The 23,689-nt window shown below is 39.6% G+C and overlaps 1 protein-coding gene and 1 pseudogene across 1 annotated transcript; both read right to left on the bottom strand.

Annotated features, from left to right (window-relative positions):
- Positions 1-636: 636 nt before the first annotated feature.
- Positions 637-1,683, bottom strand: LOC145557620 (uncharacterized). Its single transcript, XM_081618793.1, has 2 exons — positions 987-1,683; positions 637-899 (listed from the first exon to the last, which is right to left on the bottom strand). The coding sequence occupies exons 1-2, from the start codon at positions 1,681-1,683 to the stop codon at positions 637-639; spliced, it is 960 nt and encodes a 319-aa protein (XP_081474919.1).
- A 14,337-nt stretch (positions 1,684-16,020) lies between these two features.
- LOC145559738 (syntaxin-124 pseudogene) lies at positions 16,021-17,071 on the bottom strand (annotated as a pseudogene).
- Between the last annotated feature and the right edge of the window lie 6,618 nt (positions 17,072-23,689).

Below are 23,689 nucleotides of genomic sequence, written 5' to 3'. Positions count from 1 at the left end.
GTTAGTCAAATCAAATATAAAATAACCCTAATCATGATACTAGCAATAAGGAAATAAAATAAGAGTAATTAAATTAACTAATTACTCACATTCCGCGCGTTCCTTTAAATTGCTACATCATGAATAAATTGTTAGTAACTTCAATTAAAATATAAATCAAATTGAAACAATTAAATTAAATAAATGTTGAGTTGATTTGGTCCAAACCCTCAGTTAATTATAACTTTCACGCCTTGGTTTAAGTATAGAACTTTGGGTATTATATGTACTCCTTGGATCGCTTAGGGGAAGTATTATGAGAGAATAGGATGGCTAGAGTTTAGGCTAAAGAGGGAGAAAATAATTATTTTGTGATCAACCTTTTTTTTTTTTTTTTTTTTTGACAAGAGCAAAGGAAAACAGAAAGGACTACATATTATCAGACAGGGTTAGCCGACATTTCCTCGCAATGTCATCCGCCCTTTGAACTTGATCCCTACAAACTTTTAATATTGTGCATCTTCGGAACATCGACCCAACATCCCTTATCTCATTTAGTACCCAGGTTATCAGAACATCCTTGCCAAGATCATCTTGTAAGTTATCCATAAGAGATATTGAGTAAGATAAAATAAGGATCCCTTGATATCCTTTAGCTTAAGCCCATTTCATTGCTTTTAGACAAGCCCAAGCTTCACAATGAAGGGCTGATGAAGTTTCTCCATGTCTCCCACCTTCTTCCCTATCATAGCCCTTGGCATTGGCCTTGACCGCCCAACCAATCCCTGCTCTTGTAGATTTTTTATCCCAGGACCCATCCACTTCCACTATGAAGTCATCAAAACCTACCTTCTCTTTTCCTAGATGAATATAATTGAACCCATGAGGGATGATTGGATCATTCTCATTGTTGGCTTCCACTACATTAGTCGAATTCACCTATTGTGTAAAAAGCTCATGATCTTTCATCGCTAGGTTTATAAATTCCACTACTAGCCCTGTTGTACCTCTAGTACCCTTGAAACATCTTTCATTTCTTGCATTCCATAGCCCCCATAAAGTTGCAATAAACAATGCACAACGGTGACTACGCTTCCCATCCTCGCTATAAAAGAGCAGGATATAGTGCTGAATCCATCCTTTCAAAGAGTTGGATTCAGGAGAGTCATGGAAAATAGTAAGGGAGCCAATCTCCCATACTTCCTTTCCCAGAAAACAGAATCTAAGCAGGTGCTGGCTGTCCTCCGATTCCACCCCACAAATATCACAAATCTCATCGATTTGTATTCCCCTTTTAACTAAATTAGCTTTAACTGCAATACTATCATGAAAAAGTCTCCATAGGAAAATCTTCCATTTAGGTTGAATAGCCATTCTCCAAATTAGCTTTACAAATTCCTGGTCCCTAGCCAAGAAAGAGTCATTTTCTAGCCCCAGATCTTTAGACAGATAGTTGTAGCCAGTTTTAATCGTGTACCATCCCGAGGGGTGATATTTCCAGCAGAGGAAATCATCCTCACTTGAGTGACGAAGCTCCATCGGTAGATTGGACTTAGCACTATTGCATTCAAAGCACTCCCTAATCTTCCCTGCTTCCCAAGAGCCCGTTTCCTCGTTAATAAAATCCTTCACTCTCCAGTCTAAGGCTGCCCTTAGAGTTTGACTGGAATTTACTAAAGGAGTTTCCCCTTTAACCCAGGGCATACTAATAGGCTTGATATTATTTCCATTCCCAACCTTTCAAGCAAAACCATCTTTGAATACCTGTGTGACTTTTTATAGGCTTGACCTTCCCATAGAAGGGTTTCCTTTCCTAACCAAAGTTCTGGACATGTTGCATATGCCACATAACTAGAAGCCTTTATGAACCCTGGAGAGTAAAAGCTATGGGTTATAGTGCATTCTTGTTGCTTTCTTGAACAAGAGAGCATCATTCAGTGTGGAAGAGCCTCTAATCCCTAAACCACCCATTCTCTTTGGAAGTTGTATCACACTTCTACTTACCCAATGTAAACCTCTGTTACCATTATTAGACCACCAAAAATGAGTAATCAAAGAATCAATCTTGTTTCCAATGCTCTGAGGAAGTTTCATACACTTCATGACATGAGCTGACATGATGATAAGGACGGTGTTGATCAGAATTAGCTTTGCTGCCTGAGAAAGGTGCATAGAGGCCCATGAGACAATTTTCTCTGAAACTTTGTCCTCTAAGAATTGTAAGTGTAATCTCTTCTTTCCTTTTATATCAATCGGTGCACCTAAATAGAGTCCCATATTTTCAGTTTCAGGCATGGCGAGACTCACTTTCACAGCTAACCTTTTATCGTTGTCGACCCCTAGCGAGAACTTTATAAAAGATTTTTGGAGGTTTAGTTGTTGCCCAGAAGCTTTCCCAAACCTCTGAAGGATGTCTGTGATACAATCACAGGCTCCCTCGTTTGCTTTGAAGAAGAGCATAACATCATCTACAAAGAAGAGATGAGAGATTGAGGGGGACCTGCGGGAAACTTTCAGGCCCTGAAATTGATTTATATCCTCTACCAGAGATAACATTCTAGAGAGGATATCCAAGCAAAAAATAAAGAGGTACGGAGATAGGGGATCCCCCTGCCTTAAGCCGCACTTTGGAGCAAAGTGATCAGAAGTTTTCCTGTTAATAACTGATTTAAAACTCACCGTTGAGATACACTGTGAGACCATCTTTACCTAGTGCTTAGAAAACCCACAAGCTTGAAGGAATTTTAAGAGAAAAAGCCAATCCACCCTATCATATGTCTTTGACATATCGATCTTAACTGTTGTGAAATTCGAGCCTTTCTTCGAATTTATGAGGTGCATAAGCTCGTGGCTCAAGAGGATGTTGTCCTCCATGTATCTCCCTGGTATGAAGGCACTTTGGTTTTTCGTAATAAGGCTAGGGAAAACCACCTTTAGCCTATTGACGAGGCATTTTGATATGCATTTAATGACTATGTTGCATAAACTTATCGGTCTGAAATGGCTGGCGATTTCTGGAACCTTCACCTTTGGAATCAGAAAAAGGAGGGACTGGTTCCATTCCTTCAACATGTTTCCTGACCTCAGAAATTGCTTCACACTTTCAACCATTAGATTACCCACCTCTTCCCAATAAGCCTTGAAGAAATCCACTGTGAAACCATCTAGGCCTGGAGACTTAGAGCAATGCATATCAAACATAGCTTTTTTAATTTCCCCATCTATAAAAGCCCTATCCAACCAAAGCCGATTCTCTTCCAAAAGGGAGGGAATGTCCAATTGCCGAAGAAGCAGGTCAATATCTTCCCCATGATTATCACTCGTGACTAGGTTGTAGATATCTTTGATTGAGGTAAGAATTACCTCTTCTATCTCCTTTTGCCCCTCGACCCAAGTATCATTTTCACCCCTTAGAGTCAAGATTTCATTTTTCAATTGTCTTTGCTTCACCTTCCTATACATTGTAGGAGTGGGGCAGTCCCCAAACCTCACTTAATTTGCCTTCATTCTCTATTTCCAGAAATTAAAACTCAGCTGACTCTCTGGAATGAGAAGGTTTATACGTTAGATGTATTCTTCCCCTTCCTGAAGCGAATTAATATTCAAACTCGTACTCTTGAGGTCTTTAGTGAGATTTCTCTAGTTTAAGCCCTAAACCTTTTTATTTTCCAGACACCAGTATTGGAGTCTGGTCCTCAACTTCTCTAGCTTCCTCGATAGCTGAAACATATGTGACCTTTGAACTTCTTCTTTCCAAGAATCCTTCACAATTTCCTTGATTTCCGGGAAGCCAAGACACCAATTTCAATCTGATACGGCCTATTAGAGGAGGAAGATCTAGCTTTATTATAATAGGTGATGGCTGCATGGTCGGAGCATATTATTGGTTCATGAGTAATTCTCCCATCGGGGGAGTGATTGAACCAGTCCTCTTTGATGTAGGCTCGATCAAGCCTTTCAAGGATGAGCTCATTACCATCCCTTTTGTTGCTCCATGTGAACCTAGGTCCCGAAAAAGGAACCTTCGTTACATTGCTACTAAACCTCCAATCAATTCCTCTAATTTGGACCGAACCACCTAACTTGTCACTCCCACTTTCCACTTGGTTAAAATCCCCTATTGTTTGGACATTTTTAAACTCTTCTAGGAACCATTGAAGTTTTTCCCAAACAATTCTTCTATGTTCTACTCCAGGCTCGCCATAAAAAAAAGTACGTACTTAATACTTCCATTACGTTCATAAACCTTACAAAGGATAAAGTTTTTTGAGGAATACAAACATTCTACTACATCATTAGACCAAACTAAAACTAGGAGACCACCACTACTTCTATTTGAGTTCTAACGAAAATAGGAAGTAGGACCTTGAACACTTAAACTATCCGCCGCTTTAACAAAATCCATCTTAGTTTCCGAAACAAACAAAAACATAGGTAGCTTAGAACGATAGAGCCACACTAGGTAGGGAATTGCAAGGGAGTGTGGATCATTTAGACCCCTATAATTCCACGCCACAAAACTCATGTCCCTTTTGGGGGCTGACTAGGAGCAGCCTCCATACCCTTCGCAAATGTCTGTGCCGAATCAAACAAAGTACACTGAAGAGCAATGTCCATATCATCCCTAAGCTCCCTGTAAGACGAGGTGACTTCCTCACTTTTCTGACACTTGTAAGACTCGGATGAAGAAGAAGAGATCACTTGAGGTCGCTTGTTTTTGCCCCTCATCCTAATATCACCATCAATCTCCACCCCAAAATCCCTAGCCATGTCGGGATCAGAGATAGCCTTTGAAGCAAACCATCCTATCCCTTTGTCATCCTTGAGCCAAATTGAGAAACCACCCTTTTCGGACCACCTATGTAACCTCTTAAGCCTTTCCCTTTCCACCCACTCATGATCAGTTTCACTATATTTCCTTGCATCACCATCACAAGAATGCGGAAGATGACCCACTGCCTCCCTTATGCGCTTCTTGTCATTTTCACTATCATTATAGTTAAATAACTCAGTATAATTGAAAGAGCTAAAGTGTGATACCGGAGTATTAGGCGGATCAAACTCGGTTAGAGGGAGGTTCGGAAGACCACCCAAATCTGACGGAGAGAGCCGAAGAAAAAGTGGTGCGGTCGATCTCACATAACGGTGTATCTCACGAATCTCATCCCTCGTAGCATGTCGAATACCCAAGGATAAGATTGTGCTTGCTTCCATAATGCAAGCATACTCATCATCTTCTTGTTGTTGAACCTCATTTACTCTTCTAGTAGCCATAATCGTAGAACTTTCCAACCATCCTCCTACGCTAGCAACAAGCGGAACTTCCATAGCTCTACCTTGCCCTCCAATATTTCCAAAAAGACCTACATTGTTTCTCTCAAGTGTCGTGGGTGTGGCAGCCCATTCCAAAATTCCCAAAGTATAGAAGATAGTCCCTGGCCCGCCTCCAACTCTAGCCTCTTGTTGTGCCGATGACGCTTCTCCAACTTCGAAGGTAGAGTTTGGAAATAAAACACGAGCAAGGGGTTGAGGCCTGCTGTTGTTCCGCGCCTCTGGGCCCCTTAACGCCGTGGGCCTGACTGGGTTCAAGCCTGCCGAACCCATGGTTGGAGCAAAATGATGAGACCCTTGCTGCTGATTGATGAGTGACATTTATGTCACTCTTAGGAAGTATTTTTAGAGTCATTTTCGCGTTTATTTTATCTTATTTTCCCTTTCTTTCTCTTGTTTTCTCTTAATAACATTTCTTGTGTATTTGCTAATTTTTTCGTGTTTTAGTTCTTTTCGTAGTTTTTATTAGAATTAGTTTATTTTCGTATTTTATTTTCTTTTGATTTGTTATATTTCGTTCTTTATTTTTCCTTGAAAGTATTCTAATTTACTTTTATTTATTTTAATTAGTTTTTAGTCTATTTTATTTCACTTTCTTTGCTTGTATAGTTTTTGTTTAGTTTTTATTAGTTTTAAGTTTATTTTGTTATTTATTTGATTTTATTTACTTGTATAGTTTTATTTAATTTTTATTAGTTTAGTGTTATTTCTCTTTTTCTATTTTACTTTATTTTATTCCTAATTTATTTATTTCATTTTTATTTGTCTTGATTTCTCCTCGGTTTTGTGTTTAGGGTCCCGGGTTTCATGTCAAGTGAGTTCGGAGATCGGGGACGAGTGAAAGTGTGTGCAATTCTTTACTTTGATGGCTGTTGCCCACCTCTTATCCATCACCCCACCTTCTTAACCTCCACCACACCAATTCCCCTTCTCCTTCACTCACGCATCAAGCCACCAACAACACCACTCACCACCAGTCCAACCTTCAATGGCTAATTTACAGCCATCCCGCAAACACTGCACACACCAGCACCAACCACCGCCAAAAGCAGCCGCACCACCACAGCACACAACAGCCATGCAATCACACCTCAATTCTACCACCAGCTCTCAGCACAACTCCAATTCACTCACCTGCTGCCACCCTCACAGCACCACCAGCCGCAACAGCCTTACCACCAAGGACCACCACTCACCTCCATTTCCCCTGCTCCAATTCGCACCAACACCCCGTAACAGCCACCATCACAATCCCCTGCTCCGCCACCACAATCAACCACAGCAGCCACTCAATTTCAGCCACTCAATTTCGCTCACTAGGGTTTGGCGTACCCCTTTGAATGAGCTCCATATAGGGGTCCCAATCTAGACCCAAGAGCCTACCTGGAGACAACCTTAGGTCCGGCACTACCAGATCCTCCTCCATATCCACAAGATCAGAGTCCTCGTTTTGTAGTTCCTCCTCTACTGTGTGAAAACTGTCACTTTCTTCACTTTCTTGCTAAGACAAAGGACCCTCGAACTGATAACCCTCATCAAACTCCATATCTTCTCTCGGCATTCTTCTATAGAAGGAAGAATTTTCATGAACCTCATATAGCCGCAAATCAATTCCGGTGTTCCGGAATCTATACCAGTCCGACAACCCCCTAATATGGTTGAGTAAAATGGGTATTCTGCCGGCCCATAAAGAATTTTAATTCCGTCAGCCTCTACCTCGTCCAACCTTCGTCTCACTCATCTTCTAGCCACCACTGCGTGGAGGTTGCAACGCCTAGTAAAGTGTCCAGCTTTACCACATGATTTGCAAAACTTGAAGATACCCTCGTATCTTAAATATACCCATATTACCTTGTTTCCTTCCAAAGGGATGAAGCATCCCGGGATTAAAGGAACGGAAAGATCAATTAACATGCACGCCCTCAACTCAGCATGTATTGGGAGTCCATCCCCTTCATGATCAATTTCCTCAATGTATCCAACATGTCTGAGAATCTATCTTGCCCAACTCGAGGTAAGATATGCGAAGGGTAGCCCGTACACTCGGACCCATACCCTTGTGAGATTAAAACTCATGTGGTGTGGCACATAGTCCACTTGATATCTTCTGAAATTAATGATTCGACCATCGATTATGGCCGTGTTAGCACGAACCACACTCTCCTAGTCTTGGTTTACCTTACATTCAAACAAGAAAAAAGGCCTCGATCGATGAACTCTTATTTCCCCCCTACTAATCCAGCGGGAGTTAACAATATGTTGCACATAGTGTTCAGATTGAGGACGTGGCCCTATAAATAGACCAATAACACAGGAGTTAAAGTCAATTTGTCCCTCCTCCAGATTGAAATCTTCTAGCGTAGGAATGAAAGGGCCCCCTCTCAGATCTAGCCTATGATGATCATTATGAGCATTAGGATTATTCCCATTAATATTCATGCTTAAGGACAGAAAAGAGAGAAGAAAAAGACAAGTTTAAGGAAGGAATAAAATTAAAGACTGAGAGTTTAGTTAGCAGAAGAGGAAAAAACAAGTGAGAAGAAGTAGAATAGCGAAGAATGAGTTGTTGAACAGAAGATCTCTTTGCATTTATAGACTAATTCCAGTTATTGGAATAATAACCAATAATACGCATGGGGAGCAAGCATAAGGGTAGTTAATGCTCTGAAAACGGCTAGCCGACTCTAGCTAAAAGGACTGCACCAATGGATAATGAGCAATTATTGCTCGAGGAATTTGGTGGGTGAAAACCAAAGAAGAACCGCTCAGAAGTGTTGGGAGATGGGAAGGCCTGTAGAAAGGGGGTGTGCTTTTCTAAAAAACGAGGAGAAAAACCAAACCCAAAGATTTAAACCTCTTGGGATTAGAAAAATATTGATAACAAAACCCACAGACACAAGAAAGCAATCTAAACCCTATCCACTTAGAGCAAATAAGAAATTATGCAGCAGAAAAAATCTGCAGAATGCAACTCCTTGAAGGAGGAATGAAGAACCCTAGCTAAACTAGGGAGAGCTCACTTTTAGTGAGAGATGCTCTCTATTCTAGAGAGAGAAGTTATCACTACGATAGACCGTGATCACCCTTGTTGATGATTGAAAAAGGAAATATATGACCTCTATTTTTAGAGAAAAAAAGAGGGATCGAAAAAACATGATAAGATCCGAATTAAATCGGAATAAAACTCGATAGACTGCAGTTTTTACGTTTTTTTGTTTTTATCATATCTTTTGATCCGGAAATTGGAATAAGATAAATAAGATATTGTTGGAAAGCTCTAGAAGTCTACTTCTTGACCCAATTAGAATCAGATTAAAATAATTTGTAGAATAAAACATATGGCAAAAATAGTGAGACAGTGTCAGTTTTGAATAGAGTTTGACATTTTATTCATATCTTTTCTGTTGTAGCTCAAAATTGATATTATAATATATCATTGGAAAGATAATTTCAAGGGCTATCCAACCATATAAAATTTGGATAAAATATATGAGGCACGAAAATCATATCCGACTATCTTTGAATGTCTTTCAATTCGGATAGAAATAGGATTTTCAAAAAGAAAAGTTTTATTCAATTTCAAACTCTTTAATCTTATCTTTTCAAAAAGGATAATTAAGATCTTTTAGAAACTTATAGAAGTTTCTAATTAATCCTAATTGGTTTAGGAATGGGATTAAATAATTTGGACCCTCCACATGATCATTGGGTCTAGGTAAGGTGGGCTTAGGTTCGATTTGGGCTCAATTCAATATTTTGGCCATAACTTATTTGTTATAACTCGGATTTGGGCTTATAATATATCGTTAAAAAGCTCTTTTAAAGCCCATCAAACTATTCAATCATTAAACCCAGATAATGGACCAAAATAAACTGGACTAAACATTTTTATAAAAAGGACACGAAATGAATGATTTTAAAGGACACGAAATGAATTATTTTCGGTTTAAAGGCACAAAAAGAGGAGAATAAGTTATGGTTTGGGGAAATGGGATGGAAATATGGATTTAAGCACTCCAAGATTAAATACTCAACCCGACCAATAATGGCGGTGAAAGGTTGTTCATCATCGGGTTTGGTTTTGGGGAGACAATTTTAGGTGTCTACACTCATAGAAGCAAACAAGATCCCATTGTGTCTAGTTAGCAAGAAGACCGGGTGATGATAAGCACAAGACAAAAGGTGGGCTTTAACGACAAGATTTCATGACCTCTTTTTCTATTTAATTTTCATTCTTCCTTTCCCCAATAAGTCTAGCATAAGCACCCTTCTTATTTTCTTTAAATCTTATTTTGTAGGTTTTTTCTTTTCTCCCTTTAATAAAATGAGCATTTGTTTCCTTACATATGATCATTGCATTGCATTGCCAAAAAAAAAATATCCATTTGGAACTAAGCACAAGGTATACCCATGATTAGAGGCACCTCTTGTAGCCATGTTACTTTTCACTTTTCAAATATACAATCTTTTCTTGATAAACCACTCTGAGGCTCGTCTAGCGATAGACATTTCTTTCTTCAACCCACATCTACATAACCTTGGGATGAGATGGTGTTTAACTTATGCAATTTTCAAAGAACAAAAGTTTGAGTGAATAAAAAGATTAAAATAGAAAACAATAAAAGTGTACAAAAGGACAAGGGTTCCAATGTCTTTGATATGAACACGTCTGAGATTGCGTCTCTTATCGAGTGCTCGGTACCGTGCCTGAGAAACATGAATGTCAAATGAGTGATAGACCGCATGATCGGGATTGCCCACACTTATAGAAAATATTCAAATATGAAAAATGCAAAAGAAAAAAAGAGAGCAAAATGTAAATAAAAGAGAGTTTAAAAGTGAGAAAAACTCAAGCATAAAAATATAAGGATTCAAATGCAAGGTTACACGCCTTGCGGGTTTATCTAGGAGCTTGAGCCTTTATCCCTTTTATAACCATTAGCTTAACCACGTTACAACCATTAAAACACCTCTTTGAGGTATACACACACTTGTGCGAGGCTCGACTAGAGCTACGTTCAGCCTGATTACTAACGGATACGTAGGCAACCTCGCAAAGGGGTGCGGCCGTAATAAACATGCATTCATATTCACATTTACACACTCATGCCATGATCATATCAAAGGATATCCAATGCTCATCCTTATTCATTTAGAGCTACACTTGGGGGTTTGATTCTTACATTATAGCCTACCTAGCCTAAGAGTCACCATCAGATCATTTGACGTACTCTTTTCAATATATTTTTCCACACACTTAGCCCTTGCGGCCTAACTTTAGTGTCACTATCACACACATCATAGATACATGACCAAATATACTTCCCTTAGCAACCCTTTGTCATGAAATCTTAACACAACGCTGAAGCATGGCTTGTCATATCAACATTAATCATCATTGCATCACAAAGTATGAAGGACTTACCCTCCGCGCCTAAGTTACCTAAATACTTTCATTATCGAGTCAAATAGGATAGTCTAAGATGTTACAATCCTTTTACTATGAGAGACAACGTTAATGGATTAAGCTCATTCAACATGCACCATCAAACACTTCGATTCTTTTTCGCGTCCTTCTCTTTCGGGAGAAAGTCGGTACCCTCCACAAAAATGACGGAAAATTTTTAAATTTTTTCTTTTTTGCATTTTGAGCCAAGCACATCACAATAAAATGCACACACAAGTCATGAGTCACACTTGTCAATTCACCTTGGGTCAACCTCAAATCAGTCAGTCACATTAAGTCAACCTCAAGTCAGTCAATCACCTTAGGTCAACCCTAAAAAAAACATCAAGCCTTAGGTCAATCCTAAGAAAAACACCAGGAAAGTCTTTTGCAATCTTTTGATTTTTACAGGATACAACCATTTAGCAAAGCTCCTGTTCGCAACCAACCGAATGATCGCCACAAACATTTAAGTATCAAATCTCTATTGTTCAGAGACGCGTGGACAACCTTTCAAGCACTTTTATTTTGAGACGCGTGGACTTATCAAAAAGCTCTTTTACTTAGAGACGCGGGGGCATATCATTCAAAGCTCTTTGTTCAGAGATGCGTGGACATTTCTTTCAAGCTCTTTTGCTCAAAAACGTGTGGGCATCCTATTAAAGCTCTTTTGTTCAGAGACGCGTGGACATTTCTTCCAAAATCTCCATTGTTAAGAGACGAGTGATCAATCCTCAAAAAGAAGCTCTTTTGTTCAGAGACGAGTGAACATCAATAGCGGCAAAGCACGACCACAACATCAAAAAAGCAAGATGGTGTTCCCTAGCTTGTGGAAGGTTGGGCACAACAACAAATTCAGCAACAAATCGATTACCCTCAGAGACGTGTGCTCGACGGTGCAAGATACGCGTTTCTTAACTCTCTTATCTGTTTTAACTAACGCTAGTTTGCAGGTATCGGCGTTACAAGAATGATTTAGGATTGCCGAACGTTGTAAATCACCCACTACTACATAAAAGGGAATAAGAAACGCACTTTACAAAACAGTTATCTTAGATAGACGTTCTTTGCAATAATATAGAACGCTTATCTTTTGCAACCGTTTTATATGTAAATGAATATAGAACAGTTGGCATATATAACCGTTCTTTATCTTTTTTGCACATATAAAATTTAATTAAATTAATTTATTGAATAAGATGGAAAGTGGTGGTCTATAACAACCGTTGTGTATCCCATCTACTCTATAATTTAATGCTTCCAAAATTTTGAACATCTCGCCTCAAAAACAATTTTCGCATCTCATGATCTCAACTCTCAATTAATATAATCATAAATTATTTAACCTAGGTAACTCAACCCCCTCACAGCCGCACAATATGCATACCTAACTTTCACTTCCTCGAGGTGTTCCAAACGGAGGGTTGTGAGACAAATAAATTATGTCTCACAAGGGTAATATAGGCATTTCAGACTTCATTTTAGAGATGTCTCATTGAGCTGTTAAATCATACCACTGGAACTTCAGTGGTACAAAATACACTCCCAGTGGTATAAAATATAGTCTTAGTGGTACTAAAAAAGATTCAACTAGAGTTTTAGTTGAACAAAATATAGACTCAGTGGTAGTGATCCTGTCAAATTTTTGTCCGTTTTGCACGTGAAGTGGAGCCCACACTACCTTTTTCACTCTTCCTATCTCTCTCCACATTTCTCTCTCTTCATTGTACCTTTTTAATTTTTTAATAGTAGACATTTTGTTTTGTCTCACAACACTCCCTTTTAACTTCCTTCACTTCCTCATCTCCTTCTCTCTATTGAGATCTTCTTCTCTCTCCCCTCAATTGAAATACTTTCTATTTTTAATCAATTTCCTTCTCAATTATTCTAATTTAATGGCTCAACATTTTCTTGATTTACAAAAAGCTATGGTGTTAGTTTAAAAGCATGTTTATTGTAAAATTCCAAACTCCGCTGCCATTGATGACTTTGTAAGTTTTTTTGTAGTCTTATTCTGTAAGTTCCTTAAAGAAATTTCAATAACCATAACAAAAACTTCGTATTAATTTTAAGGATTCTAGGTATGTTTCAAATATTATTAGTTTTTTTTAAAAAAAAAACCGACTCAAATTTACTTTTATTTTGATATCATTTCATCTACTTTGTAGATCGTAGACCTTAATAATTTAATTGTTTTATTAAGGTTTTTTTTTTTTTTTTTTTTTTTTTTTTTTTTTTTTTTTTTTTTTTTTTTTTTTTTTTTTTTTTACAATGAGTTAGTTTTGCTCATTATTTGTTGAATATTTTGGAATTTATGCGGTTCTTTACAGCGTAGATGAGTAGGTGGTGATGAGTTGTTGATGCAGCTTTATGGAAGTTATGCTATTGATGACAATTACGACGGAGGAATCTGAAGATCACATGTGTTTGGAGCCTTGAAGATAGTTATTTCAATGAATTTAGTTTTATCAAAATGGGCATTCACTTTTGTTTTACGCATATCTAGGTTTTATAAATTTATCATCATATTAATTTCATGTACTCGAAATATGGAATACATGATTTATAAGTATATTACTCCCTCCGTCCCAAAAAAACAACCCATTTGGGTTGATTACGCGGGTATTAAGGAAGTTAAGTAAAAAGAAGTAAAAGTATATTGGAAAGATAAATTTACATGGGGTTTGTAAAAAAATAGAGAGAGAAAGTAATAAAATAACATGGAAAATCAAATTTTTATATGGGGAAGCTAATTTTGCACAAATATTGTTGCAAATTGGTGGTGTTTTAATGCAAATGGGTCATTCTTTTTGGGACAAAGTTTTGGCCAAATGAGTTGTTCTTTTTGGGACGGAGGGAGTATTAAGTTGATTTAAATGTATGAATTTGTCGATTTATTTATTTTTATTTTGGGTTGTAATTGTATCAAATCTAAAGTAATAGTAAATTTTAATTTTTTTTGTTTGGCAATTGATTCAGTCGAGAACAACAACGTTTGATTCTAAAGATGCCAAACTCTCTGGCATTATGCAACATAATTCTTTTTAATTTTGTTTTTAAAAAAAACAGCAAAGAGAACGGTTAAGTATGATAACCGTTCTCTTTTCCTTTGACTTTTTTACTAGCCTTCATGAGGGGAAAAGAGAACAGTTGTCTCACCTAATCGTTCTCTTTTCTTTTGAATATAGAACGCCCCATACCCCGTTTTGTATACTTTAAACATCGCTTAGCAGAAGAGCGGTTGTAAAGCGTTCTATAAAGCATGTTTCAATCGTTCTCTATTCCCTTTTTTGTTCCTAAACTAAATAAGATTAATTAGAAACTTCTATAAGTTTCTAAAATATCTTAATTACCAAATCAAAGAGTTTGAAATTAAATAAAACTTTCCTTTTTTTAATCTTAAATTCTATTCAAATTTAAAGATGTTCAAAGACAGTAAAATATTATTTTTGTGCCTCAAAATCTTTATCCAAATCTTATATGGTTGGATAGATCTTGATATTATCTTTCCAATGATATATTATAATATTAATTCTGAACTATAACGAAAAAGATATGAATGGAATACGAAACTCTATCCAAAACTAACACCCTTCAACTATTTCGGCCATATATTTTTATCTAAAAACTATATAAATCAAATTCTAATTGGGATGGAAGGTAGACTTCAAGAGCTTTCCAAGGACATATTATATGACTTATTTGGACTTCTGTATAAAAAGATATGATAAAAACAAAATCTACAAAAAAGTTGTCCCAGCGCCAAACGATAGGTCTGTCGCCTGGCAACGAGCTTGTCATCTGGCGCTGCTCCTGTCATTGGAAACAGGAGGTTTTTTATTACAAATAGGACTCGAACTCTTTTCTTCGATTTCCTTGCTATTTTTTTCTATAAATGGGGGTCGTATCTCCCCGTTTATAATCATTAACAACAATCATCTCTCTCTTTCACTCTCTAAAATCTAGAAGCGTTCCTTTTCTCTCTATTCTTTTTCTAAACCTTCCCTTTTACAAAATTCCGCATTCATTAGCTCTAGACACACCTAGCCAAGTTCGAAGTTGCCTTCGCCCTAGACGTTAAAAATGTATGTATGTATTAAGATATTAAAATGCAAAAAAAAAAAAAAAAAAAAAAAGTATATAACCGGTCCAAAACCGGACCGGATTAGAATAAGCAAGTCCGGACTGAAACCCGGACCGGTTGATTACGGTCTGGTCCGGGTCCCAAAAAAAAGTCGATTCCGGGTTCCGGTCCGGTCCGGTTTTTGACTGGTGCAGAGCCCTATTTATAATAACACAAAGTCTTATATGTGGCTGGCCACACGGTGTGGCCAACCATTATAGGGGTTACTTCGTCAGTGTAATAGGGGTTACTTAGTCAGTGTTAATAGGGTTACTCAATTAGTATCACAGGAATTACTTGTTCAGTCTTATAGGGATTACTTTTTTTTATTAGTGGTCACACGGTGTGGCTAGCCACACACAAGACGGACTGTTATAATAATGCTTTCTCCTTTTGGGAAATTGGGATCGGAGGAACTTTTCTCCCTCGAAAGAAAGGGTTTCCGATCTCTTTCAAAAGACAAGGGTTTTTCGACCTCTTTTGAAAGACAAGGTTTATTTCCTCTTTTTGGGGGAGAAATTTCTTCGTTTTGAATCCATAATATTAGATCTAATGGATATGATTGTCGTGAAATTATTTCGTTAATGAAAAAGGTATCAACTTTTTGAATACTGATAGATGAATTAGAATCAAAACATCCTCACGGCTACAAAGGATCATTAAATTATCTCTCCAACAAGGCTATATTTTCTGGCTATAAAAACAAGAGATCTTCTATAGTGCAAGATCTACTCTCCGATGGGAAAAATTTTATTTTATTAAGAATTGATTCGATCATTAGCCACTCCTTCTAAATGAATTTTTAACTATTGTGAAACAACTATAGTTTTTACTCTTATTTGTTTGTTTGTTTTTTTTTTTTTTAAGTTAGATCACAAACTCAACAAAAAGCTTACTGCGTATAATATAATATATAGTTAGAAAGGTGCTTAAGTCTACTTTCCAACCTAACTGATGACCTTGCATAAAGTAGATTTCATGGACATTGCAAAATTCATCATGAAATTGCAATGCAAAAGAATTAGATCAAACTTATCTAGTTAGAATCAACAGATAATACACATAAATCATTTGCTATAATAATAAAAATAATAATAATAATAATAATAAAAATAAAATGAAGGAATTGTGTAGAGGATTTCCTACTCCGAGTGGTTAAACACAAATATAACTAACTAAAACGAGGAACAAGAAGAGTAGTATACAAGATTGGAAACAAGATAACTATAACAAGAATAATCCCAAGAATAATAGCAATGCAAGTCCATTTCCGACTATTCTTTTGATGTTCCTTAGCAACAACCAGCTCAGTTGCCCCATGGCTTACAAACGAGCTAGCGCGATTCACATTGCTAGCAATATCATTAAGCTGCTGGCCTTGAGCTTCTACTAGAGCAGCCATGTCCAAGAAAACCTGATGCAACTCGAGCAGATTCTTTTCTATCTCTTTGATCGCGTCATGCCTCTCTTGTATTTCCTTCACTGTGTCCATTATCTGTCCTCTTCCCTGTTCCTGAATAGCCTTTTGAAGGAAAGACTCACTCTCTCCACTATCGATCAACTGCTCTATAGTCTGTTCCTCTGCCTTTTCCCCTGTTATTGTAAAGTACCGCCTTTCTACTGTCTCTTTATACTCAGCTGACATTTTTGCTCTCAGTGTTTGGAAGTTGTCCATCATATCCTTGAGCTTCTTCCCTAAGCCGCTAACCACAGAGGTGCGTGTCCGGTCAGCTGAGGAACCCGGCCCACACCCTGGCAGGTTCCTGTGGGCTACATTAGACCTCTCAAGAGCTTCCAACTTTCCCTTGATGTTCTTGACTCTCTTCAAAACTTGCTCTACATCAGCATCCATTCGAGCCCTTAAGTCCTTGACCGCCTTTGCATTAGTCGCGATCTTGCACTCCTCATTTGCCTCTTGTAGCCTCTTGTAGAGCTTGTCTACATTTCCCATGTCCCCCTTGACACCATCCACATCCTCAAAGAACTTGTCGAGGTTGGCTGATGTCTGATTCCCCATCTCCAAATCATCGCGCTGTGCTTGATCCTTCAGATTTGCGTACCTCTTAAACGAGTTTGAAAATAAGTCATTCATCTTAGATTATCTATGTTATTCACTATAATCTTCTATGTAGTTTTGGTCTATGACAACAAAACAAACGTTAACTCCAGCTCTTGTATGTACCATTTAAGCACGAAATATGTTAATGGGGAGTCATCTTTTCTACTACTTTGTAGAATCAAATAATCATGGAAAACATATTCTCCAAAAATACTAACATATATCATTTCATTTGACTCCGTCATTATATAATTCAATCATAAATTATGTACATTATTGACTCCCTTAGTTTATCATTAGTATTTTTTAATTTTTGGTTTAAAAAAAAAGTATTTTTTAATTTTGAAAATTTTTATATCATATTACAATCATGGTAAGAATCTTGACATTTTTTTTTTTTTTTTTTTGGGTTTTACTTTTAAGTTTGAAATTACTCTAAATTGTAGACCCGGCAAAACTATCTCCTTAATTAGTCATACTTCGTATCGGATTATCCGACTCACAATACCAAACTCAGAACCTAAAATCAATTGACTCGATTTAATCCGAACCAACTTGACTTGATAATCATGTTTATAATAATTATTATTTTATTCAAATAAGCATATTAGCAAAGAACCGGAATAACCCAACCCGATTCAAACCCTGAGACAACCGTAACAAGTTTTACCTTAACACTTGACTCAGATTGTCTCATTCCAAACAATCTAATTATCGCCACTATTAATTTTTCAGCTTATGTTTTTGTTTTGTTCTATTTGATTTGGAATTTATGATCTACCAAATTGACAATGTGATCTCAACTAAGAAAATATTAGCTGATAAATCTAAGGGAAACATGGGAAGCACTCTTTAATAATAATGGTGAGCCCAAATATTATATTTTGGGGTTATGCTCTACCAAAAATGCAACATGATTCCAACTTTCCTATCAATTGTAATTTAAATAATTCACATGACAAATCATGGATGCGATCACTCGTCTTTATATATGTATCAAATTGTTATCTACAAAAAGTCAAATAACCTAGTATATGCTTAGCTCCATAATGAGTCTATTCGTCTAGATCTAGATAATTAAGAATCGACATGTAATTTGATGTATGGTTTTGTGATATTGCTGTTAGTTTAATGCTACCTAAATTGCTAATCTCCCATGAATTACATTTTGAGAAGTGTGATTTGATACTGTATTAGATTAAAAAAAATCGCCCTTGTCAGGGATTGAACCCGGGTCACCCGTGTGACAAGCGGGAATACTTACCACTGTTAGTTGAGACGATTAATATAAGAGGGGGATGAATTGTATTGAGTTCCTATTGACTACTTTTGCGGAATAATAAAACAATGCATATAGGAACTTGCAAAGACACAAAGATTTTACGAGGAAACCTTCCAGGGCCCAACTGGAAGTAAAACCTCGACCCTACCTTAGGGATTTCAAACACAAACCACTTCACTATAATAGGGAAAACACCAAGTTACAACCTATTATGCACAGACCTTTATTCACAAGTTCTAGACAGAAATTGCTACTCGATAGGACCCTATCCTACCCAATCTAAGTCCCACACTTAGATTCACTCGTACTACCAAAGTACAAAACTCTCAGCTTCACACTTGATGCTTACACAATCTATATGCGATGTAAAAATAACAAACTCGCCCAAATAACCCAAACAAATACAAGTATATGACACCTAGTATGATAGGCAAGCTATGCACAAAATTCGAAGCTAATATGACAAGGTTAGAAGCTTGGTAAACTTACTCAATTAATGCTCTGTAATTTCTTTATGCATAAACTCACAAAAACCTTAAATCATTTCAATCTCTACTATTTATACAAGTATGACTAGTGTTTAGGGTAATTTTACCCCGCCACATGGTCCAATCAGAGGATGACACGTGTCAGTCTCGGGATGGCCCAAAGTGCACCTATCCCTGCTTGACACGTGTCACTCCAGAAACTTGGGGGAAATGGCGGCCTTCAGGCCCAAATCCCGAGAAAGCCGCAATGCGGCGCAGCCCACCAATGATTAGGGTTCAGTGACCTAATCAGGGGCACAAATCCCGAGGGCCCTATAAATAGGGAGATTCCCCTCTTTTGGAGGACACGTTTTACCATTTATTAAAAACTGTCCCTTTGATAGAGAAATCTAAGCTTGGAATCCGAGCAGATACCCACCTAAATTTCCGCACCTTTTTCTCTTCCTTCAAGTTACTAACTTGTTCGTTGGAGGCGGAGCACCACCCAACCGGTGTCTCCGTTTGTTTTGCAGGTACAGGCCGCACCGGACTAGTCTTTGTGTTGTAACCCTCCCGAGGGACAAAAAACATTTGGCGCCGTCTGTGGGGAGAGTACCTCGAAGATGGTTCAAGAGTCTGTACCACCTCCTAAGCGTCTGGGCGATGACCCGGAAGTTTTTACAGACCAGGAGGATGAAGATCCTCAGGTCGAAACCTATACAGCCAATGATGGCTCTCTGATAACCAAGCGCATCCGGCCCAGAGACACTCTGGAGCGGGGTGCCTCCCAGGCGGGTACAAATCGACCCCCTTGGCAGCCGGAAGGGGAAACCCATACGGCAGCTGGATCAGCACATGTTACCCGAGACGAACTTATGAGATTCATGACAAGTTTCAAGGGTGAAATTAAAGAACTGATCACTAAGAGCCAGGCTAGCCCAAGTAGGGGTCAGTCGGTCAAGAAGACTCCTCTGGAAAAGGGGAAGTCAGTCTGAGATCGGCAGCCCACTCCTCATCCAAAGGAGAAGGCAGCCGGGACCATTGATTGGTCCAAAATTCTTCTTCCTAAGAGGAATACCAACAATACCCGCCGGACCCAGCAGCCGGTGGGAAGTAAAAAATAAACTCTTGATGCCCGCGAGATCATCAACCGGAAGAGAAATCAACAGTTGTCTGAGTCGGCTTCTACGTCAAATTTTCCAGACAGCTTCAACAATACTTCTGTAGGGAATGCACTTTCCTTGCATGAGAGTCAGACAGGCGGTAATACCGTCCACTCTGCCCTCAAATGATCGGGACTGCACCATATGTACCTTCTCATGTCTACGGTCAGTACCCACCTTACTATATGCAGCTAGCTTTCTTCGGAGGTCAGGCGGCATATCACAATGTCCAGCCACTGGACTGTCAGCTCCGTCTGCTTCGCCTAGGTGAACAACCTTCTGCGTTCACCCGGGAGATAACCGAGGCGGCACTGCTGGCCAAGGTTAAGAATGTATTGGCAGGTACCTATGATGGTACCACCAACCCGGAAGATCACCTCATGGCTTACACCAACCTCATGTACTTACAAGGGTTGGATGATGCCACTTGGTGTTGATGCTTCCGGGCTACATTGAAGGGCATTAACCAACAATGGTTTGGCAATTTTCCAGCTGGGTCCATTGATAGTTTTAGGAAGCTTGCCTTCCTGTTTGCTTCCAACTTCTCAATGAACATCCCTGCTAAGAAAACAAGCCTGGACTTGAGCACCATTAAGCAGGGGGAGACAGAAGGGCTGCGCTCCTATGTCAGGCGGTTCAATCTGATTAGAATTCAGATTCAAGGACTGTCTGATGAGGTAGCTTTTACAGACTTTTTCAAGGATCTGAGAGACGAGTCGACTTTTAAGTTCGACCTAGTCAGAAAAGGGGCTTTCACTTTACAGGCGGCCCTGAGGGAGGCGGAAGTCTATATTCAAGCAACCGACCTCTGCACGCCTGGTAATCAGTCGGACTCCAAGAAGTCTGACAAACAGAAAGACAGCCGGCCTGCTCAGCCGGCCAAAAAGAAAGAAGAGAGAAAGAACAGAAAAGAAGTTTGGGCGGTTAGTGACTCTGATCAGCCGTCCCAGAAGAAGAAGAAAGAATTTAAACCGTACGTCCCTAAGTACGAGTTTAACAAGGACTGCAACTCCATCCTCATGGAAATTAAGGACCGACTGTCCCTAGAGAAGCCGAATCCAATGAAAAGTTCCATTCAATCAAGGAATAAAAACAAATTCTGCCAATACCATGAGGAAGTTGGCCATGACAAGGGGATGTTAAAGTCCTACATTTCTAAGTCCAAAGGGACTAATAAGAAGAATCCGGGGCAGTCGTCTAAGACCCCCCCAGCCTGCTAGTAGTTTGCACACTAACAAGGAGCCGGTCTACACAATAGCAGGCGGGTTCTCATGCGGTGGCCCTACCATCCGGGTCACCAATAGCCATCTTCGAAAGATGGACAAAGATGATGATGAACAAGTGTCTGCAAGCTCCTCCTTCCCAGACGTCTTGATCACTGAGAAGGACAAGGGCAGCGTCCGCCGTCCGCATGATGACCCGGTCGTCATTGAATGTAAGGTTGCCAACCACCTGGTTGGACGGATCCTAATTGACACCGGCAGCTCATCAGACATCATCAGTCTCCGGTGCCTGCAAAAGCTGAAATACAATGACAGCAGCATGCATCCAGTTACCCACCCCTTAGTTGGTTTTGGGAGTGGAATGGTTTACCCAGTCAGAAGGGTTGATTTACCAATCCGGCTGGGTGAGAAAGGAAAAGGGCGACACCTGGTCGTCAAGTTCTTGGTCGTTGAGGAGCTGACTGCCTACAACATTATTTTGGGCTTGCCAACCCTCAACGAAGCCAAAGTTGTAATCATCCCTTCCCTCATGCTCATCAAGTATGAGAGGGATGACGACTCTATTGGTTCTTTGAATGGGGATCAGAAGACGGCCCAGGAGTGCTATCTCTCAGCCGTCAAAGATACTGTGGCCCCAGATGGCCAGGAACCAATAGACCTTGACAATGTCAAGGATGCCGACCCAGTACCAGCCCCACCAGCAGTCGGGAAGAATATAAAGGCACCTCTGCTGGTGGAGGTGAAAAAAGAGAAAAAATAGCAATCACTGACCGGGGAACGGTCAGACAAGCTCCGTCCCCAATCGGCTGGTGAAAACATTGATCTCGCTCTGGATGACAGCCGTCCAGAGCGTACTGTAAAGGTTGGGACGGTTTTTTATGCTACACTGGGTGCAAGCTTGCACCTTCTGCTGAAAGAGTTAAAAGACATTTTTGCCTTTGAAGTGGAAGAGATGTCAGGCGTCAGCCCGGATCTCGCTGTCCACAAACTCGCCGTGGATCCCAAAAAGAAGCCCATCCGGCAAAAGAAAAGAAACCATGGCGAGAAAAGAAGTCAAGCGGCAGCTGCCGAAGTCAAAAGGCTACTAGACGCCAGGTTCATTCGGCCTTGTAATTTCCCCGACTGGGTGGCCAATGTGGTCCTTGTTAAGAAACCGAATGGGACCTGGCGCATGCGTGTTGATTACACAGACCTCAACAAGGCGTGTCCAAAGGACAGTTACCAGCTTCCAAAGATCGACAGTCTGGTCGACTCTACAGCCGGTCACGCCTTGATGAGCTTTATGGATGCCTATTCTGGCTTCCATCAGATACCCCTCTGGAAGAAAGATCAAGAGAAGACGGCCTTCGTCACTGATTTGGGGTTATTCTGTTATACTGTGATGCCGTTTTGCTTGAAAAATGCGCCTGCCACTTTCCAACGGATGATTAATACGGTCTTCATTAATCAAATTGGGAGGAATGTGGAGGCGTACATTGATGACATGATAGTCAAATCCAAGCAACAGGCGGATCACCTTGCTGATCTCCGAGAAACGTTCACCACCCTCAAGCGGCATAAGGTCATGTTAAACCCCAAGAAATGCGTCTTTGGTGTTGAGTCTGGGAAGTTTCTCGGATTCCTGATTTATAAAAGTGGGATAGAGGCTAACCCCAAAAAGATACAGGCAGTGATTGACATGAAGTCACCCCGTTCTGTCAAGGAAGTTCAAAGACTCACTGGTTGCCTGGCCGCCTTGGGGAGGTTCCTCAGCCGGTCAGGCGACAAATGCCTTTACTTCTTCCAAGCAATCAGGAAGAAGACCAGGTTTGAATGGGGAGATGATGCTGAGACGACATTCCAGAAGTTAAAAGAACACTTGCATTCTCTACCTAGGCTGGTCAGTCCTTTGCCTAGGGAGATGTTGTACATGTATTTAGCTGTCTCAGATCATGCTCTCAGTGCCGTTCTCCTTGCTGAGCGAGACGGGGTTCAGCTCCCGGTTTACTTCATTAGCCATGTTCTCAAAAATGCTGAACTCCGGTACCCCATGGTTGAAAAATTTTGCCTTGCTTTGTATATGGCATTCAAAAAGTTGAAGCCTTACTTTCTGGCACATCCGGTGGTGATTTACACCGACCAGCCACTCAAGCGGCCAATGTCCACCTTGGAGTCATCCGGGAGAATGTTGAAATGGGCTATTGAAATGTAAAGTCTTGAAATCACTTACGAACCAAGAAAGGCAGTGAAAGGTTAGGCGTTTGCCACTTCATTGTTGAAATGACCCGTCCGGTGGCTCTGGATAATCTTGATCAGGTTTGGAAAGTGTATGTAGATGGGAGCTCTACAAAGAACGGCTATGGTGCAGGTGTAATCTACGAGTCTCCTGAAGGGGACAGATATGAGTATGCACTACGGTTCAAGTTTCAGGCCTCTAATAATGAGGCGGAATATGAAGCCCTGCTAGTCGGTATCCGTATGTGTAAGGCGGCAGGGGCAATGAAAATTGACGCCTACTCTGATTCACAGTTGGTCGTTAGCCAGTATGAGGGAAAATTTGAAGCAACTCATCCGGCTATGATCAAGTATCTTCAGACGGTCAAAGAGGAGGCTAGGTCACTTGAAGATTTTCACTTG

The sequence above is a fragment of the Chenopodium album genome, chromosome 9, assembly GCF_948465745.1.
Source record: "Chenopodium album chromosome 9, dcCheAlbu1.1, whole genome shotgun sequence".
Taxonomy (NCBI): Eukaryota; Viridiplantae; Streptophyta; class Magnoliopsida; order Caryophyllales; family Amaranthaceae; genus Chenopodium; species Chenopodium album.
Note: the sequence above shows the minus strand (reverse complement) of the source record. Positions and strands in the feature narration are given on the sequence as shown.

Excerpts from the sequence above, each read along its gene's own strand:
- LOC145557620 (XM_081618793.1), bottom strand. The coding sequence starts at position 1,683 with ATGCCCTGGGTTAAAGGGGAAACTCCTTTAGTAAATTCCAGTCAAACT. Across the intron at positions 900-986 it reads ATGTTTCAAGGGTACTAGAG|TGGAAGCCAACAATGAGAAT; the intron begins GTACAACAGGGC and ends CGACTAATGTAG.